Source organism: Mauremys reevesii, linkage group 4, assembly GCF_016161935.1.
Source record: "Mauremys reevesii isolate NIE-2019 linkage group 4, ASM1616193v1, whole genome shotgun sequence".
NCBI classification, from domain to species: Eukaryota; Metazoa; Chordata; order Testudines; family Geoemydidae; genus Mauremys; species Mauremys reevesii.
The window spans coordinates 104,708,229-104,728,997 of record NC_052626.1 but is presented as its reverse complement, the minus strand read 5'-3'; the positions used below and the strand labels follow the sequence as shown (position 1 = coordinate 104,728,997).

Sequence of the window (20,769 nt, the reverse complement as noted above, 5' to 3'; positions counted from 1 at the left end):
GTAAGAAGAGATGATTGTTGTAAAGAATTTATACAAATACTGGGTTGTTCAGCATCTTTTCCTGGTTAATGGGCAAATGAAAACAGGCTTGTAACATCACAAAAAAGGAATGGTATTTCACACACAATATTTTTCAGGATGTTGATGTGTGGTTCTAAGAAACCAAGACTAGTCAAGCTCTTCATTCTCCTATAAAGAGCTCCCATTTCACCACTAGGCTGTGATTTGAAAAGACAAATAAATATAAAAATGTGTGTGAAATGTTTAAAATATTTGGATTTTTAATACCCCGTTCCTTTTCCTAAAAAGAGATCAGTATATTTCCCCTCCTGGATTAATGGGTGTTTTATTTATAGAAGAGGTGTGTTCCTTTCTTAAGCACTCATTTAAAAGAGTTCATTTAAAATGCAGTATAACTTAGGTATGTTGTCATTTTAACAGGCTGTTCTTTTTACTCATTAAAATACAAACTTGGCACTGTTCAGAAAAATGTTATTTGAAAAATCAACTAGCACACATTCTACTCTCCTTGTGATTCTTCAGCCTGAATGAATTGCAGAGAGACCCAGTGATGACAAGAAAAGGCTTCAACGAGAATAGGAAGGGGCTTATAGTCCTCTTCCTACAGGAACTTCACCTGTCCTTACTGTGGAGTTGGTTGACAGAGGCTGAGATACTGCATCAGTTCATGTACCCATATAGTGGAAAAGTTTTTCCACTGTTTAGCTTGTCTGAGTCTTCTGCTTGTAGGCTACATTTTGTATCAAAGGAAATGCCTTCCTTTAAGCTCTGATTCAACAAAGCACTTTGTATGAAATCTGGGGGGAAGATTTGCCTGGTTGGAATATTAAAATCAATTGTTATAACCTATTAGTATTTAGGAAGGATCAAGTGGGTAAAAGGGAGGGGGAGTGGCACTCTGTTAAAAATTTCATAACCCAGTTTCCAAGTCACTGGCAACCCAAAAACAAATGATTTTTTGTATGCTTCTAGATCAGTGTCCTAACAGATAAAATACAAGATTGGGTGCTACTTGGTGTCTGCTACTCATCAAATCACACTAGAGAGCAGGATGACTGGCTTTTGAAGCACCTGTCTATCACATGTAGGGGGAAAAAAGCTGTATTATCATGGGGACCTTCAATCATAAATTCCTTGAGTGACACATGCTGGAGGGCTCATGCTGCCACTACTAAAACAAAGTTGGAATTTCTAAATATTATAGATGGCCATTTTCTAACTAAAAAATCATTTCAGCCAACATGGGGGAATTTTATAATAGACTCAGCTTAACAGATAACTGATCACAGAACGAAAAATTTGTGGTTATTTGAGTGCTGCTTCCTGTGTGCCTCCACAGGTAGATACGCATGGGCTCCATGCTCCTGAGACTGGAGGTGTGTCGTAAGTAGTGTCCTGTGGTCCATGCGCACACAGCTGCTCCCTTTGTGCTCTGAACCGAGGGCATAAAGGGTGGCATGGACTGACGCCTCTCTGGTTCCTTCTTACCGCCACATGCCAAGAGTCCTGAGGTTTAAGAACTGTATCTCCTGCCCCTGTTCCTTCTCCATCAGCAATGAACTCTTGCCTTTATTGCCTTGGAGAGGCTCAAATCTCTACCAAGTGCAGCATCTGCTGCTGCTTTCCTCCTCAAACCCACAAGGGACATGACCTCTGTTTGCGAAAGCATCTCCTGGAGAACACCATGAGTCCCCAGTCAGATCCAGGCCAGGGACACTTCCATGCACACTGTCCTCAGAGTGAGAGCCAGGGGCGGCTCTAGACCCCAGCGCGCCAAGCAGGCGCTTGGGGCGGCCGTTTCCCGGGGGGGGCGGCATTTGGCTCCGGTTGAGCTCCCGCCGGCATGCCTGCGGCAGGTCCACCGGAGCCCGGAACAAGCGGACCTGCCGCAGGCATGACTGCGGCGGGTCCCGTCTTCCCGCGGCTCCGGTTGAGCTCCCGCAGGCATGACTGCGGCAGGTCCGCTGGTCCCGGGCTCCGGTGGACCTGCCGCAGGCACGTCGGCAGGAGCTCAACCGGAGCCGCGGGAAGAGGGGACCCGCCGCGGGACCGGGGAAGGGCGGCGCAGCGCTCCGCGCTGCTTGGGGCAGCCTACTTTCTAGAGCCGCCCCTGGTGAGAGCAGCGCACCTCTGAGCATAAGCTCTGGAGTCGAGGCTAAAACAGTTAAGCCTGAGAAAGGTTTGCAGCTCATTCTTCTCCCATTTCATCCTTGCCAAACAACTGTGTTTCCATGTTGATAGATGACTTTCTGATTCAGCTACTGTGCAATACAGCCAAGATGTCTAAGCAGAAGACTTCACATTATTTTGTTATGGAATTAAACAAGCTTTATGCTAATTCAGCTTTCGAATGAGTATGCACTTAAGAGCAGCCAGCGTGTCACTTCAGAATATGATGTGTTTTTCCCCAAACTTCCTTTTGAGACTTGCATTAAAGTGCAGGCTCAACTGTCTCTATCTACTGCATGCTAATCCTTACTTACTCAGGAGAACTTTTTCATTCATCTTTGTATTGGGACACTTTATTTATTTATTTCCAATACGTTTTCTTCAGGGTGATGATTGTTACTAAGTGCTGCCCAAATATAGAATCCAGGATTCAAGAGTAGAGCGTTACGTGATACCCTAAAGGTAAAAGCACCATTTATTGCAGTGGGTAAGGGAGCAGGCAGGCAGTAGAATTCATGACTTGTAGTACTTATACAAAGCTAACTCTCATGGCAGCCACATGCCTGCAGCTGCACTGGAGACTAAATGAACCAAAAAGCCTCTTTGCAAGATGAGTTAGTTGATATATAAAACTCATACTTTTCCCTCTAAATGTTTATTTTGACATATTTCAGGGGATGAGGAAGTATAACGTGCTGCTGTTTTTTGACTTACATATTAAAGTTGGTGCTAAATTTTTCCATTTATTTTTGTGCATGTACATTTGTAAGCCTTGTGCTGACAACAGGGCACAGCATTTGTCTTCCTGAACAATTGATGGTTATCTTACATAATTTGTTTCTCAAAGGCACCCAGTTCCCTGAGGTACATTTCAAATCAGGGTAGATGGCAGATGCGCTGTATTTCTTGTGTCCTTAACAGTCCCTTCTCTGGTATGGTGGACTTCCTTTTTTTTTTCTTTTTTTCTTTTGGCAGAGACAATATGCCCATATAAAGCCTGAGCCAACAAACTCTTATTTATGCAACCAACAAGCCTCACTGAGCTTCAGTGGGACTACTAACAAAAGTGAAGATGTGCAGGATTGGCCCCACTGTGTTTGAGTGATTTCCTTACTAGTCATTCTTCTCAGCAACATTTATTGGCCACAGTTTTCAGATGGGACTAGTGATTTTGGATGTCTCCATTTTTGGATGCCCAATTTGAGACCCTTCAAAAGGACGTGATTTTCACAGGATGAGTGCTCAGTGGTTTCTTTGACAATTGGACCTCTTTAAAGTGTCTCAAGTTGGACACCCAGAAAGTGAGGTATTCCAAATCACTAGTCCCTTTTGAAAATCATAACCGTTTGGTTTTGACCCTGGAGGAAGCTACGGACCCAGTTTATGTAGTTGTTTTTTTGTAAGTTCAGGAGTCAAGCCCCTTTAAGGTGTCTCACTTTCAAAAATTACCACTTGTAATGGTGCCTCATAGTTTGGCTGCTGTTTTTTAATAAATGATGTACATACTTTGGGCTCCTCCAAACAAATGAAAAACATGCAAGAAAAAATAGAGGCATACCAACTTGTCAATAATTTGAAATAAACTTTTAAAAATAACATCTTGTACCTTTACCAGACATATGAGGCTACAAAAGTCTAAGTAACTCTGTGGTGTTAAGCTTCCTTGCAGGTCCTGTGTGCCAAATTCTGCCCTTAGTTACATCCCCGTAAATCCAGAAAAAACTCAAGTGAAGTCACTGACGTTACTTAAGGCTTACCCAAGTGTAGGTGAGAGCAGAATTTCCCCAGAATGTGTGCACTGCGTTCTAGCTGCTCTGTCATTCCTTCTACGCTAACTAAAATATTCGTAATCCATTACGAATTAACTATAATAGATTATTTTGCCATAAGGAAAAAGATGTAAAGCCCAGAATCTTACAGAAAGCCTAAAACTGTTCCCAAATGTTATGCATTTTTAAAAGAACCTTGAAAATAGGCGGCTATGTAGAAGTTGATAACCAAATATTACACTCACCTTTGTAACTTGTATTTTAGGCTTTTAAATATTGAGTAATAGAGAGCGCTTTGACAGAATGTTTGCCTATAGTTTTTGCCTAATGGAACTGTTAGTTTCATTAAAGTGGCAGTGATAGAAATTAGCACATTCAGATTGATAATGATGACTTTTATGCTAGTTTTCTAGTTCTATCTCTATTTAATACCATAGGAGGAAGATGCTGAAATCCTGGCCTTTTGGCATTCTGTAGGATAGAAGTCTTGAGCTGAAAACATCTGAATAATCTGATGGCAGAGATTTGCTTGCAGATGGCATAGCAGAGTCAGTAGTGTGTCAAACAATTTTTGAAATATATAGGCTTTGTGTTCCATGTCTTCTTCCTCACATGTGGAAGAAGGAAAGTATCTGGTATGGGAACTTTTGATAACTCTTTGATGACCTTGCAATAGTAACGCAAGTTCATGACAATGAGGCTTAATTATTCTAACTTCCTCCTTAACACAGCTTCCCTGTTGCTTTCAGCTTGTTTAGAATAGAGCAACTAGCTTTCCCTCTGCTTTGAATAACCATGTGTCTATTACATGCACTCAGCTGTCTTCACACTCCTTGGCAGAGAGACTGTAAACTGATACTGCTGATTTGTAAAGATCTTTATGAGGTATTCCTTGGTTGCATTTTGCGACTTTCCCAGCACCCCCTTGACCCTAATTCTGAGTATGTGTACTCTGATCTCAGTAGCATTTGTATCTTTGAGTCTGCAGCTGGTCAGGCCTTTTTAGAGATGGGTACAGGACTTGCTTCCTCTTGACATTTCAGTTCATGTGTCCCCACTTCAAAACAGACACAACTCCCCTGTCCCCTCCAAGTTCTTTTTTTAGTCTGACCACTCTTCTCCCCACATTTTGATTCTAAAACTTCAGGGCAGGGACTGTGTCCTCATTTGTGAGCGTTCATGCCTAGCACCATGGGATCCTGATCCTGACTGGAGTGAGCACCGTATCAGTTATAGAATCTTCCATTCTTCCTCTCCATTTCACACTGTATTTTCTCCTTGCTTGGAGTTTTATGAGGTGTTATTTATAAATAACTTTAAAAAAATATTTTGTTGCTTTTGGATTAATGCTGTCTCCAACTCCCACAAACATTCGAGACCCAGATTGCATCCAGACTGTCACAGAGGGATAGCACGAAGGGGAATTTTGCATTTCCTGCACAAGTTGGGCAATACTCTGCAGTGAGGAGGTGGGCTTGGGATCAGTTGTGGGGATGGACACAGTTCTGTGGCCAGTTGGTCTGCAAACTATGCTGTTCTACTGATAAAACCCCCGTAGTGTTCGGGAGGTTTCCTGCCCCCAGGTTAGTTGAGGGGATAGGGCAAGGATTTAATCCCTTGCAGTACTCTCTACCCCAGTAAAGGCCCATGTGCTTGGGCTTTGTGCAGTGGACCAGCATATGGCCCATTGTCTGGGTGAAGAATGTTTTCTCCCAGGCTGAAATAACAAAGCCTCACTTTAAATTTTATTGTGACTCCCACTTTGTAACAAAGCTAGAAATCGTATTTCAATTGATTTAAATAAATAATAGATTAGATTGGCAGCAAACACAGAGAAAAGACTGTCAAATCTCATGATTATTTGGCCCTCACAATTTTCCACAGACATACCCAGCAGCAGGGAATGGCATTAAACTGCTGCTCTGGGTGGGGTTATACCTGTGTGCCGCTAGCTTGTATTGCAGTACACTGCATTTAGCCGGGTACTAACCAAGGAATGTGACTAGGTTAGCAAGCTGCCTCTCCTTATCAATCAGGAATCAAGTGATCCGGAAGAGGAACACAGAGTTCCTAGTGAAGGATCATTGGACGCAAGACAGCTTCACTAATTATATTCAGTTCCCCCCCCTCAGTGGAATTCTGCATACAAAATGTAGTTAGTCAGTATGTGTCAAACAGTACAAATCAGTTACAATACATTAATCAAGGGCATGAAGGAACAGCACTAGGAAAGAATGATTATACTGTATTATATAAACCTTGATCTTTAGTCATCTGCAATCTCTCTGTCAACTCTTATCATTCCCTTTTGGCTTCTAATCCCTGGAGGAATAAAGTCTTTCTCTGCTTCTGGCCTTTCTGGTTTCCTTAACAAGGCAAGATCTGTCAAGGAGATCACTCTGTGGTCAAACATCTATATCAAATCTTAGATGAAAGAGTGCCTTTGTGCTCACCTTTTTGATCTTTTCTCCTCCCTTTTCTTCACGCCACTGGGTACTGTCTGTAGAATAACCATCCCTTAATGTACTAAAAATCAGAATGGCAGTGACTGCAATCTAAATCAAAGTCCTTAAACTTCATGTCTTCATTCAGGCTTAGAAATCCTATAGCACAGTGGTTTTCAAACTTTTTAGGCTGCATACCCCCTTTCCAAATAATATAATATACTGGGTCTCCCTATCTGAGATAGGGTCATAATATACTTATGATTAGATTGCCAAGTCTTACTAAATTAAATGGGTTGTCCATCAATACAGGATTTTACTGACGTATCCCCCGATGAGAGCTTGTGTACCCCTAGGGGTATGCGTACCTCAGTTTGAAAACCACTGCCATAGTATAATATAATCTTTTCCCTGAAGGGAAGTGCTGGAGGCCCCCATATTCAAGGACTTTTAAAAGCTGATGTGCTGAGGGAGCATTTCTGCACTGGCTGGGCAATGGGCTAGATGACCTAATAGTTTCTTTCCAGTTAGACATCTGTCATTTGAAAAATAATGTAGAGGCCTGCTAAAGGTGGTAGGGTTATTATCATGATGCCCAACATGGGATGTTATGCAGCTCTGTGAAGCTGAGTAAGGCATAGCTTCACAGCTACCTCTTCTCTGAATTGCCATGTCAACGCTCAAAAGCCTTGGAGGCTCATTCTGGGTAAGTGCCAAAATGTTCACAAGCTTGTCCAGGCTGCTTGAGATCTTCTCTCTCTTTCACCACTCACATCACCATGTCGAACTTTCTCTCTGCCTCCTCCTAACCCCCCACACCGTCCCTTCTCCCTCCTTACAGCTCCAGTCTTTCTTCTCCAACAGGTCTCTGACTTGATGCCCTTTCACATGGGAGAATTGAGAGAGAGAGGAAGGAGGGTTTAGTAGTTAGGGCACTAAGGGCCTCTGAAGACCCCGGGTTCTATTCCTTCCTCTGTCACCTTGGGAAAGTCCTTCCTCGGTTTCACATCTCTTCTCTACCCTTGCAGGGGTGCAGGGATGATAAATATAATAAAGATTGTGAGGCACTCAGATGCCATGGAGATGGAGGTAATATAAGTATCTAAGATAGATCCTTCCACCCAGGAAAGGAAAAACAGAGAACTCCCCTTAACTTTTTTTTTCCTTCCTCACATTTTGCCTGATTCTCAAAAGCCTCTGATTTGAGTTGCCATCCCCCCTCTTACACTATGTTATCAGTTTAATAAGCTGTGCTACCTTGTGCCACCAGATCTCACCAAATAACTTGGGTTGCTTAGTAAATCAGACCATGATGAGGAGGAACACCAAGGCCTGGTCTACACTACGGGTTTATAACGAATTTAGCAGCGTTAAACCGAATTAACCCTGCACCGTCCACACAACGAAGCCCTTTATATCGATATAAAGGGCTCTTAATATCGATATCTGTACTCCTCCCTGACGAGGGGAGTAGCGCTCAAATCGGTATTGCCATTTTGGAATAGGGTTAGTGTGGCCGCAATTCAACGGTATTGGCCTCCGGGAGCTATCCCACAGTGCACCATTGTGACTGCTCTGGACAGCCATCTGGAGTTGGATGCACTGGCCAGGTAGACAGGAAAAGCCCCGTGAACTTTTGAATTTCATTTCCTGTTTGCCAGCATGGAGAGCTGATCAGCACGCAGAGCTCATCAGCACAGGTAACTATGCAGTCTGAGAATCGAAAAAGAGCTTCAGCATGGTCCGCACGGGAGGTATTGGATCTGATCGCAATATGGGGAGAGGATTCTGTGCTAACAGAACTCCGTTCCAAAAGACGAAATGAAAAAACATTTGAAAAAATTTCCAAGGCCATGATGGAGAGAGTCCACTCCAGGGACTCAGTACAGTGCCGTGTGAAAGTTAAGGAGCTCAGACAAGCCTACCAGAAAACCAAAGAAGCAAACGGAAGGTCCGGGGCAGGGCTGCAACCATGCCACTTCTACACTGAACTGCATGCAATTCTAGGGGGTCTACCACCACTACCCCACCCCTGTCTGTGGATTCTGGGGAGGGGGTAATCTTAGCCTTGCCTGAGGATTCTGCAGACGGGGAAGATGAGGAGGAGGAAGAGGAGGATGAGCTTGTAGAGAGCACACAGCACTCCGTTCTCCCCAACAGCCAGGAGCTTTTTCTCAGCCTGACGGAAGTACCCTCCCAGCCTTCCCAAGCCACTATCCCAGACAATGAAGCCATGGAAGGGACCTCTGGTGAGTGCACCTTTATAAATATAAAACATGGTTTAAAAGCAAGCATTTTTTAATGATTAATTTGCCCTGAGGACTTGGGATGCATTCGCGGCCAGTACAGTTACTGGAAAAGTATGTTAACATGTCTGGGGATGGAGCGGAAATCCTCCAGGGACATCTCCATGAAGCTCTCCTGGAGGTACTCCAAAAGCTTTGAAGAAGGTTTCTGGGCAGGGCAGCCTTATTCCGTCCTCCATGGTAGGACACTTGACCACGCCATGCATGTAGCAAGTAATCTGGTATCATTGCATGACAAAGCCTAGCTGCGTATGGTCCCGGTGTTTGCTGGCATTCAAGCTACATCTGTTCTTTATCTCGCTGTGTTATCCTCAGGAGAGTGATATCGCTCATGGTAACCTGGTTGAAATACGGGAATTTAATTAAGGGGACAGAGATGGTTGGGCTGTTTGCCTGTGGCTTAAAAGAAATCCTTCCCTGCATTTAGCCAAGCAGGGGGAGGAAGAGGAGGGGTGATTGGCGCTGAGCTTTTTCGCGTTTGGCTAGCTGGGATCTTCCCTGCTACCAGCCACGCGGTGGAGGGGAGGGTGGCTAGCAGCGATCTTCCATGATACCAGCCATGCGGCGGGGGGAGGGGTAAAGCGATCATCCCAGAGAATTGGATGGGGGTGGTGGTTTCTGCTGCTGCACGTTAACAGGAAAGAAGCAGCACTCAACGGGCTTTGCTTGCTATTTGGGAAAGGAGGGCGCTGAATATATGAAGGCTGCAGAAGCCAAAAGACAATGGCTTACCATGGCCGCATGCAAGCCGAATTCTGATGCCCGGACCTGTGTCTGTGATCTCTAACACCAAAACCACAGGTACTCAATATTAAGATGCAAAATGCAAACTTGTAGTGAGATCACATGTGCTATTCAAGGTGAATATTGTTGTTCACCGTGAAAGAGTATAACCATTGTTCTGTAAAATGTACCTTTTAAAATACTTCTCTCCCTTTTTTCCCTCCCTCCTGCAGCTGCAAATTTTTCAAGTCTCCCTCCTCTGTCCTGAAGGCTATCTCAGGTAAGGCGGCGGAAAAAAAAGATGTGAGACGAAATGTTCTCGGAAATCATGGAAGTGACCCGCAATGAAAGAACTCATCTGAATGAGTGGAAGGACGTGGTATCAAAGTACAGGAAAGATGCCAGTGGCCGTGAGGACAGGAGGGACGAACGTGAGGACAGGAGGGACGAACGTGAGGACAGGAGGGACGAACGTGAGGAGAGGTGTCAGCAGGAAGATCAGAGGTGTCAGCAGGAAGATCAGCAGTGGCGGGATGCAACTCTGGGGCTGCTGCGTGATCAAACTGACATGCTCCGGCATCTGGTGGAGCTTCAGGAACGGCAGCAGGATCACAGAGTGCCGCTGCAGCCCCTGTATAACCACCCTCCCCCCTCACCATGTTCCTTAGCCTCCTCACCCACCAGACGACTAAGAACGCTTGGGGGGAGGCTCCATGCACCCGCCCATTCCACCCCAGTGGACAGCTCAACCAAAAGGCTGTCATTATTTTGAATTTTTTTTAGTGGCCTTTTCCTTCCCTCCTATCCTCCTCCCAAACCCCACCCGGGCTACCTTGTCAGTTCTCTCCCTCTTTTTATAATTAATTAATAAAGAATACATGATTTTTAAATGAGAGTGACTTTATTTCCTTAGGAAGCAAGCGGTAATCGAAGGGGGAGGGTGGGTGGCTTACAGGGAATGAGTCAATCAAGGGGGGAGGATCATCAAGGAGAAACAAACACAACAGTCACACTGTACCCTGGCCCGTGATGAAACTGGTTTTCAAAGCTTCTCTGATGCGCACCGCTTCCTGGTGCGCTCTTCTAATCGCCCTGGTGTCTGGCTGCGCGTAATCAGCGGCCAGGTGATTTGCCTCAGCCTCCCACCCCGCCATAAAGGTCTCCCCCTTACTCTCACAGAGATTGTGGAGCACACAGCAAGCAGCAATAACAAAGGGGACATTGGTTTGGCTGAGGTCTGAGCGAGTCAGTAATGTGCGCCAGCGCGCCTTTAAATGGCCAAATGCATATTCTACCAGCATTCTGCACTTACTCAGCCTGTAGTTGAACGACTCCTGACCACTGTCCAGGCTGCCTGTGTATGGCTTCATGAGCCATGGCATCAAGGGGTAGGCTGGGTCCCCCAGGATAACGACAGGCATTTCAACATCCCCAACTGTTATTTTCTGGCCTGGGAAGTAATTCCCTTGCTGCAGCCGTTTAAACAGAGTAGTGTTCCTGAAGATGCGAGCATCATGAACCCTTCCCGGCCATCCCACGTGGATGTTGGTGAAACGTCCCTTGTGATCCACCAGTGCTTGCAGCACCATGGAAAAGTACCCCTTGCGGTTTATGTACTGGGTGCCCTGGTGCTCCGGTGCCAAGATAGGGATATGGGTTCCATCTATCGCCCCACCACAGTTAGGGAATCCCATTGCAGCAAAGCCATCCACTATGACCTGCACATTTCCCAGAGTCACAACCTTTCGTAGCAGCAGCTTAATGATTGCTTTGGCTACTTGCATCACAGCAGCCCCCACAGTAGATTTGCCCACTCCAAATTGATTCCCGACTGACCAGTAGCTGTCTGGCATTGCAAGCTTCCAGAGGGCTATCGCCACTCGCTTCTCAACTGTGAGGGCTGCTCTCATCTTGGTATTCAGGCGCTTCAGGGCAGGGGAAAGCAAGTCACAAAGTTCCATGAAAGTGCCCTTATGCATGAGAAAGTTTCGCAGCCACTGGGAATCGTCCCACACCTGCAACACTATGCGGTCCCACCAGTCTGTGCTTGTTTCCCGGGCCCAAAATCGGCATTCCATGGCTAGAACCTGCCCCATTACCAGCATGATCTCCAAAGCGCAGGGGCCCGCGGTTTGAGAGAATTCTGTGTCCTCGTCGCTTTCGTCGCCGCGCTGCCGTAGCCGCCTCCTCCTTGCCTGGTTTTGCAAGTCCTGGTTCAGCATAGACTGCACGAGAATGCACGAGGTGTTTACAACGTCCATGATCGCTGTCTTGAGCTGAGCAGGCTCCATGCTTGCTGTGCTATGGCGTCTGCACGGTTCACCCAGGAGAAATGCGCGAAACAATTGTCTGCTACTTGCACGGAGGGAGGGGTGAGGCTGTACCCAGAACCACCCGCGACAATGTTTTTTGTCCCATCGGGCACTGGGATCTCAACCCAGAATTCCAATGGGTGGGGGAGACTGCGGGAACTATGGGATAGCTGTGGGATAGCTACCCACAGTGCAACGCTCCGGAAATCGACACTAGCCTCGGTACATGGACGCACACCGCCGAATTAATGTGCTCAGTGTGGCTGCATGCCCTTGACTTTATACAATCTGTTTTAAAAAACCAGTTTCTGTAAAATCGGAATAATCCTGTAGTGTAGACATACCCCAAGTAACACAAAATGCTATAGGATGTGGTGGTGTTAGCTTGCTGTCTGGGTTAAGGGGCCACTGTGCTGCTGATGTCTTTCAGTTGGATGTAGAGCAGGAGACCTGATTGAGTGTGACTATTAAAGATCTCAAGGCTTGTTTAATAAGAGTTATTGGTGTTAACACTGAGGAGTCAGCTACATTTTAGCTTGAATAGTTAGGTTCCATCTAGTTGCTTCTGCAGTTTCCATTGGAAATGCCTTTCCTTGTCTCAAAGGTTTATTGTGAGCCTTGATTAGCTGTTTGTGTATTGCTTTGAAATCTTTATGATATAGAGAGATTAAAATACGTTTATACGCATGTGAACAACTACTAAAACACTCTGTTTTTTTTTAGTAGAGGAGCAATTTTAATTTGAAGGGGGTTGCATTGTTTGTTATTCCAAAGGGCTTCAATAACTGCTAGAGATTGATTCTGACTCTCTGTTAAGAATTGTAACTTTTGATGTGTGTTTAAATATACAGCATAACATAATTGCCCAACTGGAAAACAATATTGCATGCAGAAGCTCCAAATATTCTTGATTTCAACATATTTATCTATCCTCTAGGAACATACAGATGTCTGCTAGAGTTTAATTTCTTCTGCGACACAGAAAAAAGGCCAGGTAGATAGAAAATGATGGCTGTTGCAGTACATACCAGCATTGTGTTACAAAACTATAGTCATTGCTGAATTAGTTGCACCTAATATAAGTGTTCATTATGTCTGTGGTAATCCCATTCTCCTTTGCTGGCACCTCATCCTACCAATTCTGACGCCTACTAATACTTTTTTATGTTGGGTGATTATTGTCTAATTTAGGGTGGGAGGGTTATATTTTAAGAGGCTGACATGCCATCTGGGATGCCCACAAGATTAACCTGAACTTCAAGTTAAAGCAGACAGGAGCCTTGGTTCACCTCTGGGTTATGCTGTCTTCTCTTAGAGTGAAGCAAAATGTCCAGTCTAGCAGGGGTTCTGAAGAGGCCGGCACAGCCTTCAGTGAGAGACAGGGATATGGCCATGGCGCCTGAGGATGCACTGATTCAGAGAATCCCTTAGGAAGATTTTCCCAGCGGGGCTCCTAGTGGAATCCAGGCTACATTTTAAAGTGACATCACCCTGGGGTAGGCAGCAGTGCAAACATCCTGTGCTCTCCTGTTGGGTGCACGGAGACTGCTGCTGCTACCAGGGTTGCCATGTCTCTGCCCTGTGCTAGTGAGAGCGAATAAGGGTGACTGCCAATAGCCTAGTCTATGCAAGGGACTTACCTCAATTACAGCGATTGGTAGCACAATGGCTGTTTCCACCAGTGCAGCTTTCCCCGGCTTGAAAAAAGTGGCACTGGTGTAAATTATTGCTTATAATGAGTTGTCTCATATGCATTAGGAGATTGCACTGGTGCAGCGACACAAGTGGCTGGTCACCAATGGCTATAATAGGGGCAAATTACCACAGTAGACAAGGCCTATAATGCAGTGAACTCTGTTTCTGCTGCTGCCTTCCATTGTGGCAGATTCCCATAAACTCTGGTAAATGAGGTAGTGGATGGCTGTGTAGTGTAGGCAGAGATTCTCAGAGTGCTGCTGTTGGTGACAGTAGTATGAGTGGATTACAAAACAGTGAGTGATCACCAGCTTGCTTTATTTATCTGTCAGAGTTGCAGACTGGATAATTGTTGTTATTAGGTATTGGAACAAAATGCCTCTTTAGTGGAGATGTCACACATTCTAAACAGCATGTTCTGTTTCGAACACACGGCATTTCCAGTGGGGCCATTAGCTCTAAATATACAAGACCTACAGAAGCGGGGTGAACAGCCTGTTTCATAGAACCATCTGAAACAGTGTTTGTGTTCAGCATACTTTGTATAGGAATATGAGATTAGATAGCTCATGCTTCACATTGATTTTATTAGCGGCAGCTTTAATATCCCATTTTTCATCATGCAGTGAAGAGACAGAATTTGCTGTTTTGATTTTTTTTCCCCATCAATCTTCACATGCATTTCCATGTGCAGATCTTGTTTCCATGGCATCAATGTTTAAATCCCAACATTATTGGTGGGCTGCATTAGCCAATGAAAACACATTAAAAATCAGTACTGCTATAATGTATGGCCCTGTTGCGTGAAGAGTACAGTAATACAGGGATATGTTATGCATTTTAATGTGCCAGTGCTTGAAGCTCTGAGTAGCTGTAACATTGCAAGATAGAAGTTTTACAGCTACTTCACTAATCCCCTTCCAAGGCCATTGTTTTCTCTCAGTCCTTATATGTTAATTGTTCCAGAAAATGAGATTCATCACAAAATGTATGATATCAGAGGGGTAGCCGTGTTAGTCTGGTTCTGTAGAAGCAGCAAAGAATCCTGTGGCACCTTATAGACTAACAGACGTTTTGCAGCATGAGCTTTCGTGGGTGAATACCCACTTCTTCGGATGCAAGCAGTCAAAATGTATGATGGATTTTAAAACAATTTGTTTTTCTTATGCAGTTTTCCCAACCCCAGAGGCTTCCATTTCTTGGCTCAATACATTCAAACCAGAGGAGATTTGTTGAATCTCCGCTGTCAATTTTATTAGTACAGCCTCTATGAAATAAGATTCCAGAATGGTCCATCACTCTGAAGCTTAGAATGTCTGAGTCAGTGTGAATTAATGGAAACAGCTACAAGTGTGGCTGAGAGTGCTTATTGTTCAGACTATCACCCAGGTTCAGTGATCACTGGGATTCATGGTCTTTTACCATCCCATTTTTAAGTTCTCGGTCATTTGACTTGATGAATTACACCCATGTGACAGTAAGGTAATAGTTATTGTGATAAACTTGGGACAGACGGCTACAGGGGGTGTGTGTGTTTAGAAAACAGTCCCAGAAGGTTAAAAGGCCCTCTTCCCTATCAGCTGAGGAGGGGTGACTACAGGTCAATCAGGTTCAGCTGAGAAGGGGTTACCAGAGATCAATTAGGATCAGCTGAGAGGGAGTTACCTGTGATCAATTAGGATCAGCTGATTACAACTAAGGGCTGCCTGAGACCTTTTTAGACCCTCCCCTGTTGGGAGAAGGGGAGGAGATAGAGGAGTCAAGCTACCAGTAGGTGAGTAGCAGCAAGGGAGCAAGCCTCTCCAAGAGGGGAGGCTGCATTCCCTCCCATAAGGGAGAAATACATGCTCAAAACACTGGCTGAGAAAAGGACGGACTGCCCTTGTGCAGCCAAGAGGGACTTTTTTACCCCAAGCTCGTCTCACCAGGGCTAAAACAGCTGAGGCTGGTGAGACCAAGAAGGTGCCTTGCCGCACTATGTAATGCCAAGAGTCTGAGACCAGTGTGATATCGGAGGTAATTCAACCAGACACCACTGTTACTCTACAGCTAATTTGCATGCAACAGTTTCATTGGTTGTATGAGGGAGACTGCACTTATGGTGGATTACTTGGCCCAACTGCCGCAACATGGGCTTTCAGCTACCAGTTAGCTAATAATAAGGTGTTTTCATGTCACCGTAGTGCTGTTTTGCATACTCAGTACCCTTGATCATAACGTTTACTTCTAACACAATGATTCAAGACTGGATGTCATAGACATATGCTAGCTCAACCCAAAATTGTGGGTTTCACGAAGGAAACTCTTGGAGAAATCTTATGGTCTTTGCAATGCCTGGGCTCAGAATACATGATCACAATGATCCCTTATGGCCTTAAAACTCTATAAATCTAGTATCCTTATTTAAATATTTTTTTTTAATAGTAGAAGAGTATAGCTTGATTGCAGTTTATTTTAGTTAGCTCAGTAACCTCAGAGATTAGCAGTGAGTTTCCAGATTTATTATGAACTGGGTGTATGGGTTCCTTTCCTAGTGATTTACTTGGTCAAAGGATTAAAACTAGAAGGAAGTAATTAAAAGAACCTTTTATATAGTGAAGTCCACATGATGTCTGATAGATGGTTGCTGCCATCAGTCAATATTCCAGAAGGATGTGGAGGTAGCCCTACCTGCCTGCAGTGGGTTTGGTCCACTGAATGAACGAGTATTAAATTATTAGGGATTAAATTAGGATATGGAACTTGGTCACTGAGATTCCCTGCTGTGTGTGATAGTAGCTCACACATTTTCCATCTTCATAGCAGCAAAAATTAAAAAAAGCTTTGTGGGTACATGTCTCTGCTGACTTTAAAGTCCAGGGCAGAAAAAAAGAGAGAGAGTGGTGGAGGGGAACCTTTTAAAATACAGATCACATTTTTATCACAGATCATCCGGACAGAATTAATTTCAAATTGACATGGGGGGAAATTTCAGCCAAACTAGCTGCTTTCAGATTAGTTTGTGGTGCTGCTTTGAACAAGCAAGCTAAAAAAAAGAATTGCATTATCTCCCTCTTTAAACTATACAAATTACAAAAAAAGTCTGAGTTTAATGCTGGTGGAAGGAGCATTATGAAATCTGCATTATGAAATCCTTTGCAGTACATGTCCTCTCCTCCAGACGAGGACTGGAGGGATAGAATCACTGGAAGCTTCCCCACACAGCCTTTCTAATAAGTCTCAATGATGGAATGCTCAATGTTCAGGGAATATCAGTAGCTGTAAATGGGTAAGAAGGAAATTAGATCTTCATTGTCCGTTTGATTCCTGACCTTTCTCCCTTTGACCCTGATCCCCAGAAGACTCCTGCTTGTGTTTAGTTTATGTGCACAAATAGCCCTATTGATATAAGTGCATAACATTAAAGTCTTTGCAAATCTGCGGTCTACCTTATGAAAAAGGATAGAATACCAATTGTGATTTTGGTTGTCTTTTTTTAATGTAGACAGCTGTTTATTAACAAATGAAGTGAGACCACTAATGAACTTTTCTCAGAAATGTACAGTAGTGTACTTCAAACTTAATTTTACATTGTACCAACCACAATTGTTTTTCAGCCTAATTTTTAATTTCCTGTCATGGTTGTGGTTGTTTCTGTCCTAGTACTGTATCTACTTAAACTTGTCCACAGAGTCTCTTTCATTCATTCACATTTCTTTTGCAGATTGCATGTGGCTCAGAGCATAATCTGGCAGTAGTTGGTAAGTAGCTTAATTTTATATCTAATGCTATGGTTGCTTTTTTTACCCTCATTTGTAAGAAGCACAAGATTAAAAGAAAATGTACACAGTGAATTATTACAGAATGCTTGGTAGAGCTGCATATGGTAACAGAAAGGAGGAAACAATCTATCTGTATTGGTGAGAAAAGAAATCTGAAATATAAAAAGCACTGGTAATAATGATACCTGGATAGCACTTTTCAATGTTCCTGCTGACAACAGAGAAAGGGAGAGTGGGGAGTTGATGAGTGTTACAGCAAAATTAATTTCAGTTGTCCTAGGACATATTTTACAATTGAACCATTAAAGCATGAAGTCACAAATTCAAAGGAGCAGCTAATCTTGGTCAAAAAGTGGTAAACATTTAAAGTGAAATATTTAATAGAAAAATTCTTGTAGTTTTTGTTGAAATTTTGAAAGTGTTTAAAATGACAGCCAGCGTTACTTGCTCCTATAGTATGGTGAAAAGTTCTAGGCCTAACACCAATGGAAAGATAATCCTGTCTTCCAGGACCAGAAATAATCAGACCCTGGATTTCTACTGACTTCACAGGATACCTGCTGATGTGCACTGGGACTGAACCCTCATGATGTGTAATTATTAATACCCAGTTCTTATATAGCACTATTTCCATCAGTAGATGTTGAAGTGCTTTTACAAAGGATGTCAGTATCATTATCCCCATTTTAGTGATGGCGAAACTGAGGCCCAGAGAGGGGAGAAGTGACTTACTGAAGATCACCCAGTAGGCCAGTAGCAGAGCTGCAAATTAAACCCAGGGCACCTGAGTCCCAGTCCAGTGTCCTAGCCACTAGGCCACTGGTTCAGGCTTCAAGGTGTTAAACAAGGAATTTGCCTAATTGTGACACTAAATGAGGAATCAGTGGGAGTCATGGCCTCCAGTATCCAAACATAGATCCTTGTATATCCTGTAAAATCAGAGCAAGTCTGGTAGTTACCCAGATAGACTATGAATATAATAGTTTTTATCAGAAAATATTTTGTGTGTGTGTTACAAAAATAGGGTTACTACTTATCCATTTTAGGCCCAAGCAGTCCATTTTATTTAGTACAGACTTTTTTTTTTTTAAAGAGAAGGATTCTTTGGATGAACTGATTTTCTGAGTCCTATCTGTCTATGTGCCTGTGATGGGGTGGACTATGCCCAGAGGCCCCCTGCTGGAGGCCTCAGTGTCCTGCCATACCCACCCCAGGAAAGGAACAGTAGAGGAATCCTCCAAGCAGCCAATCAGAGAGGCTGCAGGGAAACCAGCCAATCAGGGGACAGGAGGGCCCTATAAAAGGAGCTGCAGAGGCAGAGACAGTCAGTTCCTTGCTGGTGCTAGAGGGGTGGTGCTCCTGTCTGGCCAAAGGGAACTGCAGCACCACGAACAGCTCAGTGCTGGCAGGGAACCAGACAGCAAGGAAGAGCTGCTGCCTGGCTGCTGGGCCTGAACTTAGATGAGCCCTGAGGTAAGGTGAAGCCTGGGAGAAGGTTGGGCTGTGGGAAAGTGGCCTAGGGAACTGAAAGCACGTGGCTGGGACCTGGAGTAGTTGGTAGGCCTGGGTCCCCGCAGAGGGCAATGCAGAACTGGCCTACAATTGGACAGTGAGAAATCCCAGAAGGGGAACTGAACTAAGTGGCCCAGCTGGAGACTGGAGCCAGAGTAGACCAAGAGGGCGACACCATTGCTTCCAGGGAGGAAGCCCTTGGGGTACAGCCAGATACCAGGGCCAGGACTATTTAAAGACAGCAGGCAGAACTGACAAGAAGGGGTGCTTGCGAGAAGTGGGTGCCATGCCTTACACTGCCCCTTTGCATCTAATGAATGGAATGTCTCTAATAGCTCCCTTGAGCTCCCTCTCACTTCCACAGGAGTCATTACTGCATATCTTGGAAAATTGCCTATTTGATATGTGATGTACATTCATGTACTATTTTCAAGGAGGTATTTATTTCATGTTGGAGTCTTGGTAGATTCATAAACCATCTACAGAGCACATTTTGTATGCAGCATATAAGTGATTACCCTTGTATGATAAATCCTATTATGAACTATTCAATTTGATTCATTCTACTGACTATGGGAAGATATTCTCCCCCCCCCCAGTTGTTCATTGTCCATTGCCCTTGCTAATTAGGGACACAGGTGCTGTTGAAAGCCAGCTAGCAATTTGAAAACTGACATTGGCCTTCTCACTGAATTTATGGACTGAAAGTTTAGCTAGTAGCAGATTTCTCCAGTGCAAGTGAAAGCAAAGTGTTGGGTTTAAACCTTTTCTCCCTGTCCCTCCCAATGTCCTCCTAGTAAATAATCTTCTGCCACATAGAGATAATCTCAAAAATAAATATGCAGGCAAAAGAAAGATCCTTGAAACAATTAGCAGTACATTTAATGTCAATTGTGCAAAGATTTATACATATCTAATTTCATGCCCTATGTGTACACTCACTGATTTCTGTAGGAATGTTCTCAGAGCATAAAGTTAAGGACATTTTTATTGTGACATATCACAACAGAAATATTTTGTTGCTGAATGTTTTTTAAACTTAAAGCATTATGGTATGACCTATGTGTTAGGTGAATTTTTAAAAAATACTTTTAAAAAAGTTGAATTTTGTGGAAAAGATTATTTTTTCCAACCTTTCATAACTTGTTGCTAGTTCAAAATGGCCAGCCTTTTCACTAGTTATATACATCTCACAATCTATAATATGTATATTTGATTGCACAGTTTTTCAATAGCATTTATAACAGAGACTTTAATGAGCATTGATAAATAATCTATGCTTTATTAGTAAATTTGCAAACACTTACACTGCATGGATTTCTAATAAAAAAACTGTAAAACTTTTTGTAGTAAAAGAAATATATAAATGAAAAACAACCCCAAACCCTAGAATATTAAAGCAATTTCAATTTGGAAAGCATACATACACACACTTTATATGCAAACACACATGGTGTGTGTTTTTGTTTGTATCTTCCCTTTAAGTCAAAATAATTTCCTTTGAGACCCAGAAAATACATTTAAAATTAATTTCTTAAACTTAGTGAAGAAATTGGTCTTCCTAGTCTTGTTGATAGTGCAAATTGTCTTGTACAGGTCTATTTGGCAGCTAATTTTCCTTCCATGTTACTTTGGAAAGTCTATCTTCATGTGTGATTTTTGTGCCTCTTCATGGGTAACTTATTTAATGTACTTCTTCCCTGTTTTTCCTCCATTAAAGTTTTTTTTTTCTCTCCTATAGGGTTGTTAATAGGCCCCAGTCTTATAAAGAGATCTACACAGGTGGACTGTTTGCACTTAGTGGATCTTTTGTATAATTGAGGCCATAGACCCTTGTCATAGGTCTCACCCCCACTCTGAACTTTAGGGTACAGATGTGGGGACCTGCATGAACACCTCTAAGCTTAACTACCAGCTTAGATATGGTCTCGCTGCCACCATCCAGATTTCTGAGTACCTGGAAAACTCTCTTTCCCCCCAAAACCTTCCCCTCCCTGGGTAGTCTTGAGAGACTCCTCCACCAATTCCCTGGTGAGTCCAGATCTAATTCCCTTGGA

The 20,769-nt window shown here is 43.6% G+C and overlaps 1 protein-coding gene across 11 annotated transcripts in view; it reads left to right on the top strand.

Moving 5' to 3' along the window:
* Positions 1–20,769, top strand: part of SERGEF (secretion regulating guanine nucleotide exchange factor) — a 257,753-nt gene that overhangs the window by 133,016 nt on the left and 103,968 nt on the right. For 7 of the 11 annotated variants that reach the window (XM_039536448.1, XM_039536451.1, XM_039536455.1 and 4 more), the window contains exons 10-11: positions 17,143–17,179; positions 17,711–17,793. In XM_039536448.1, the coding sequence (XP_039392382.1) occupies positions 17,143–17,179; positions 17,711–17,790 (117 nt within the window). In that variant the 3' untranslated portion in view covers positions 17,791–17,793. The remainder of the gene's footprint in view (positions 1–17,142; positions 17,180–17,710; positions 17,794–20,769) is intronic. The other 4 variants (XM_039536446.1, XM_039536456.1, XM_039536457.1 and 1 more) reach the window with 1 other exon arrangement.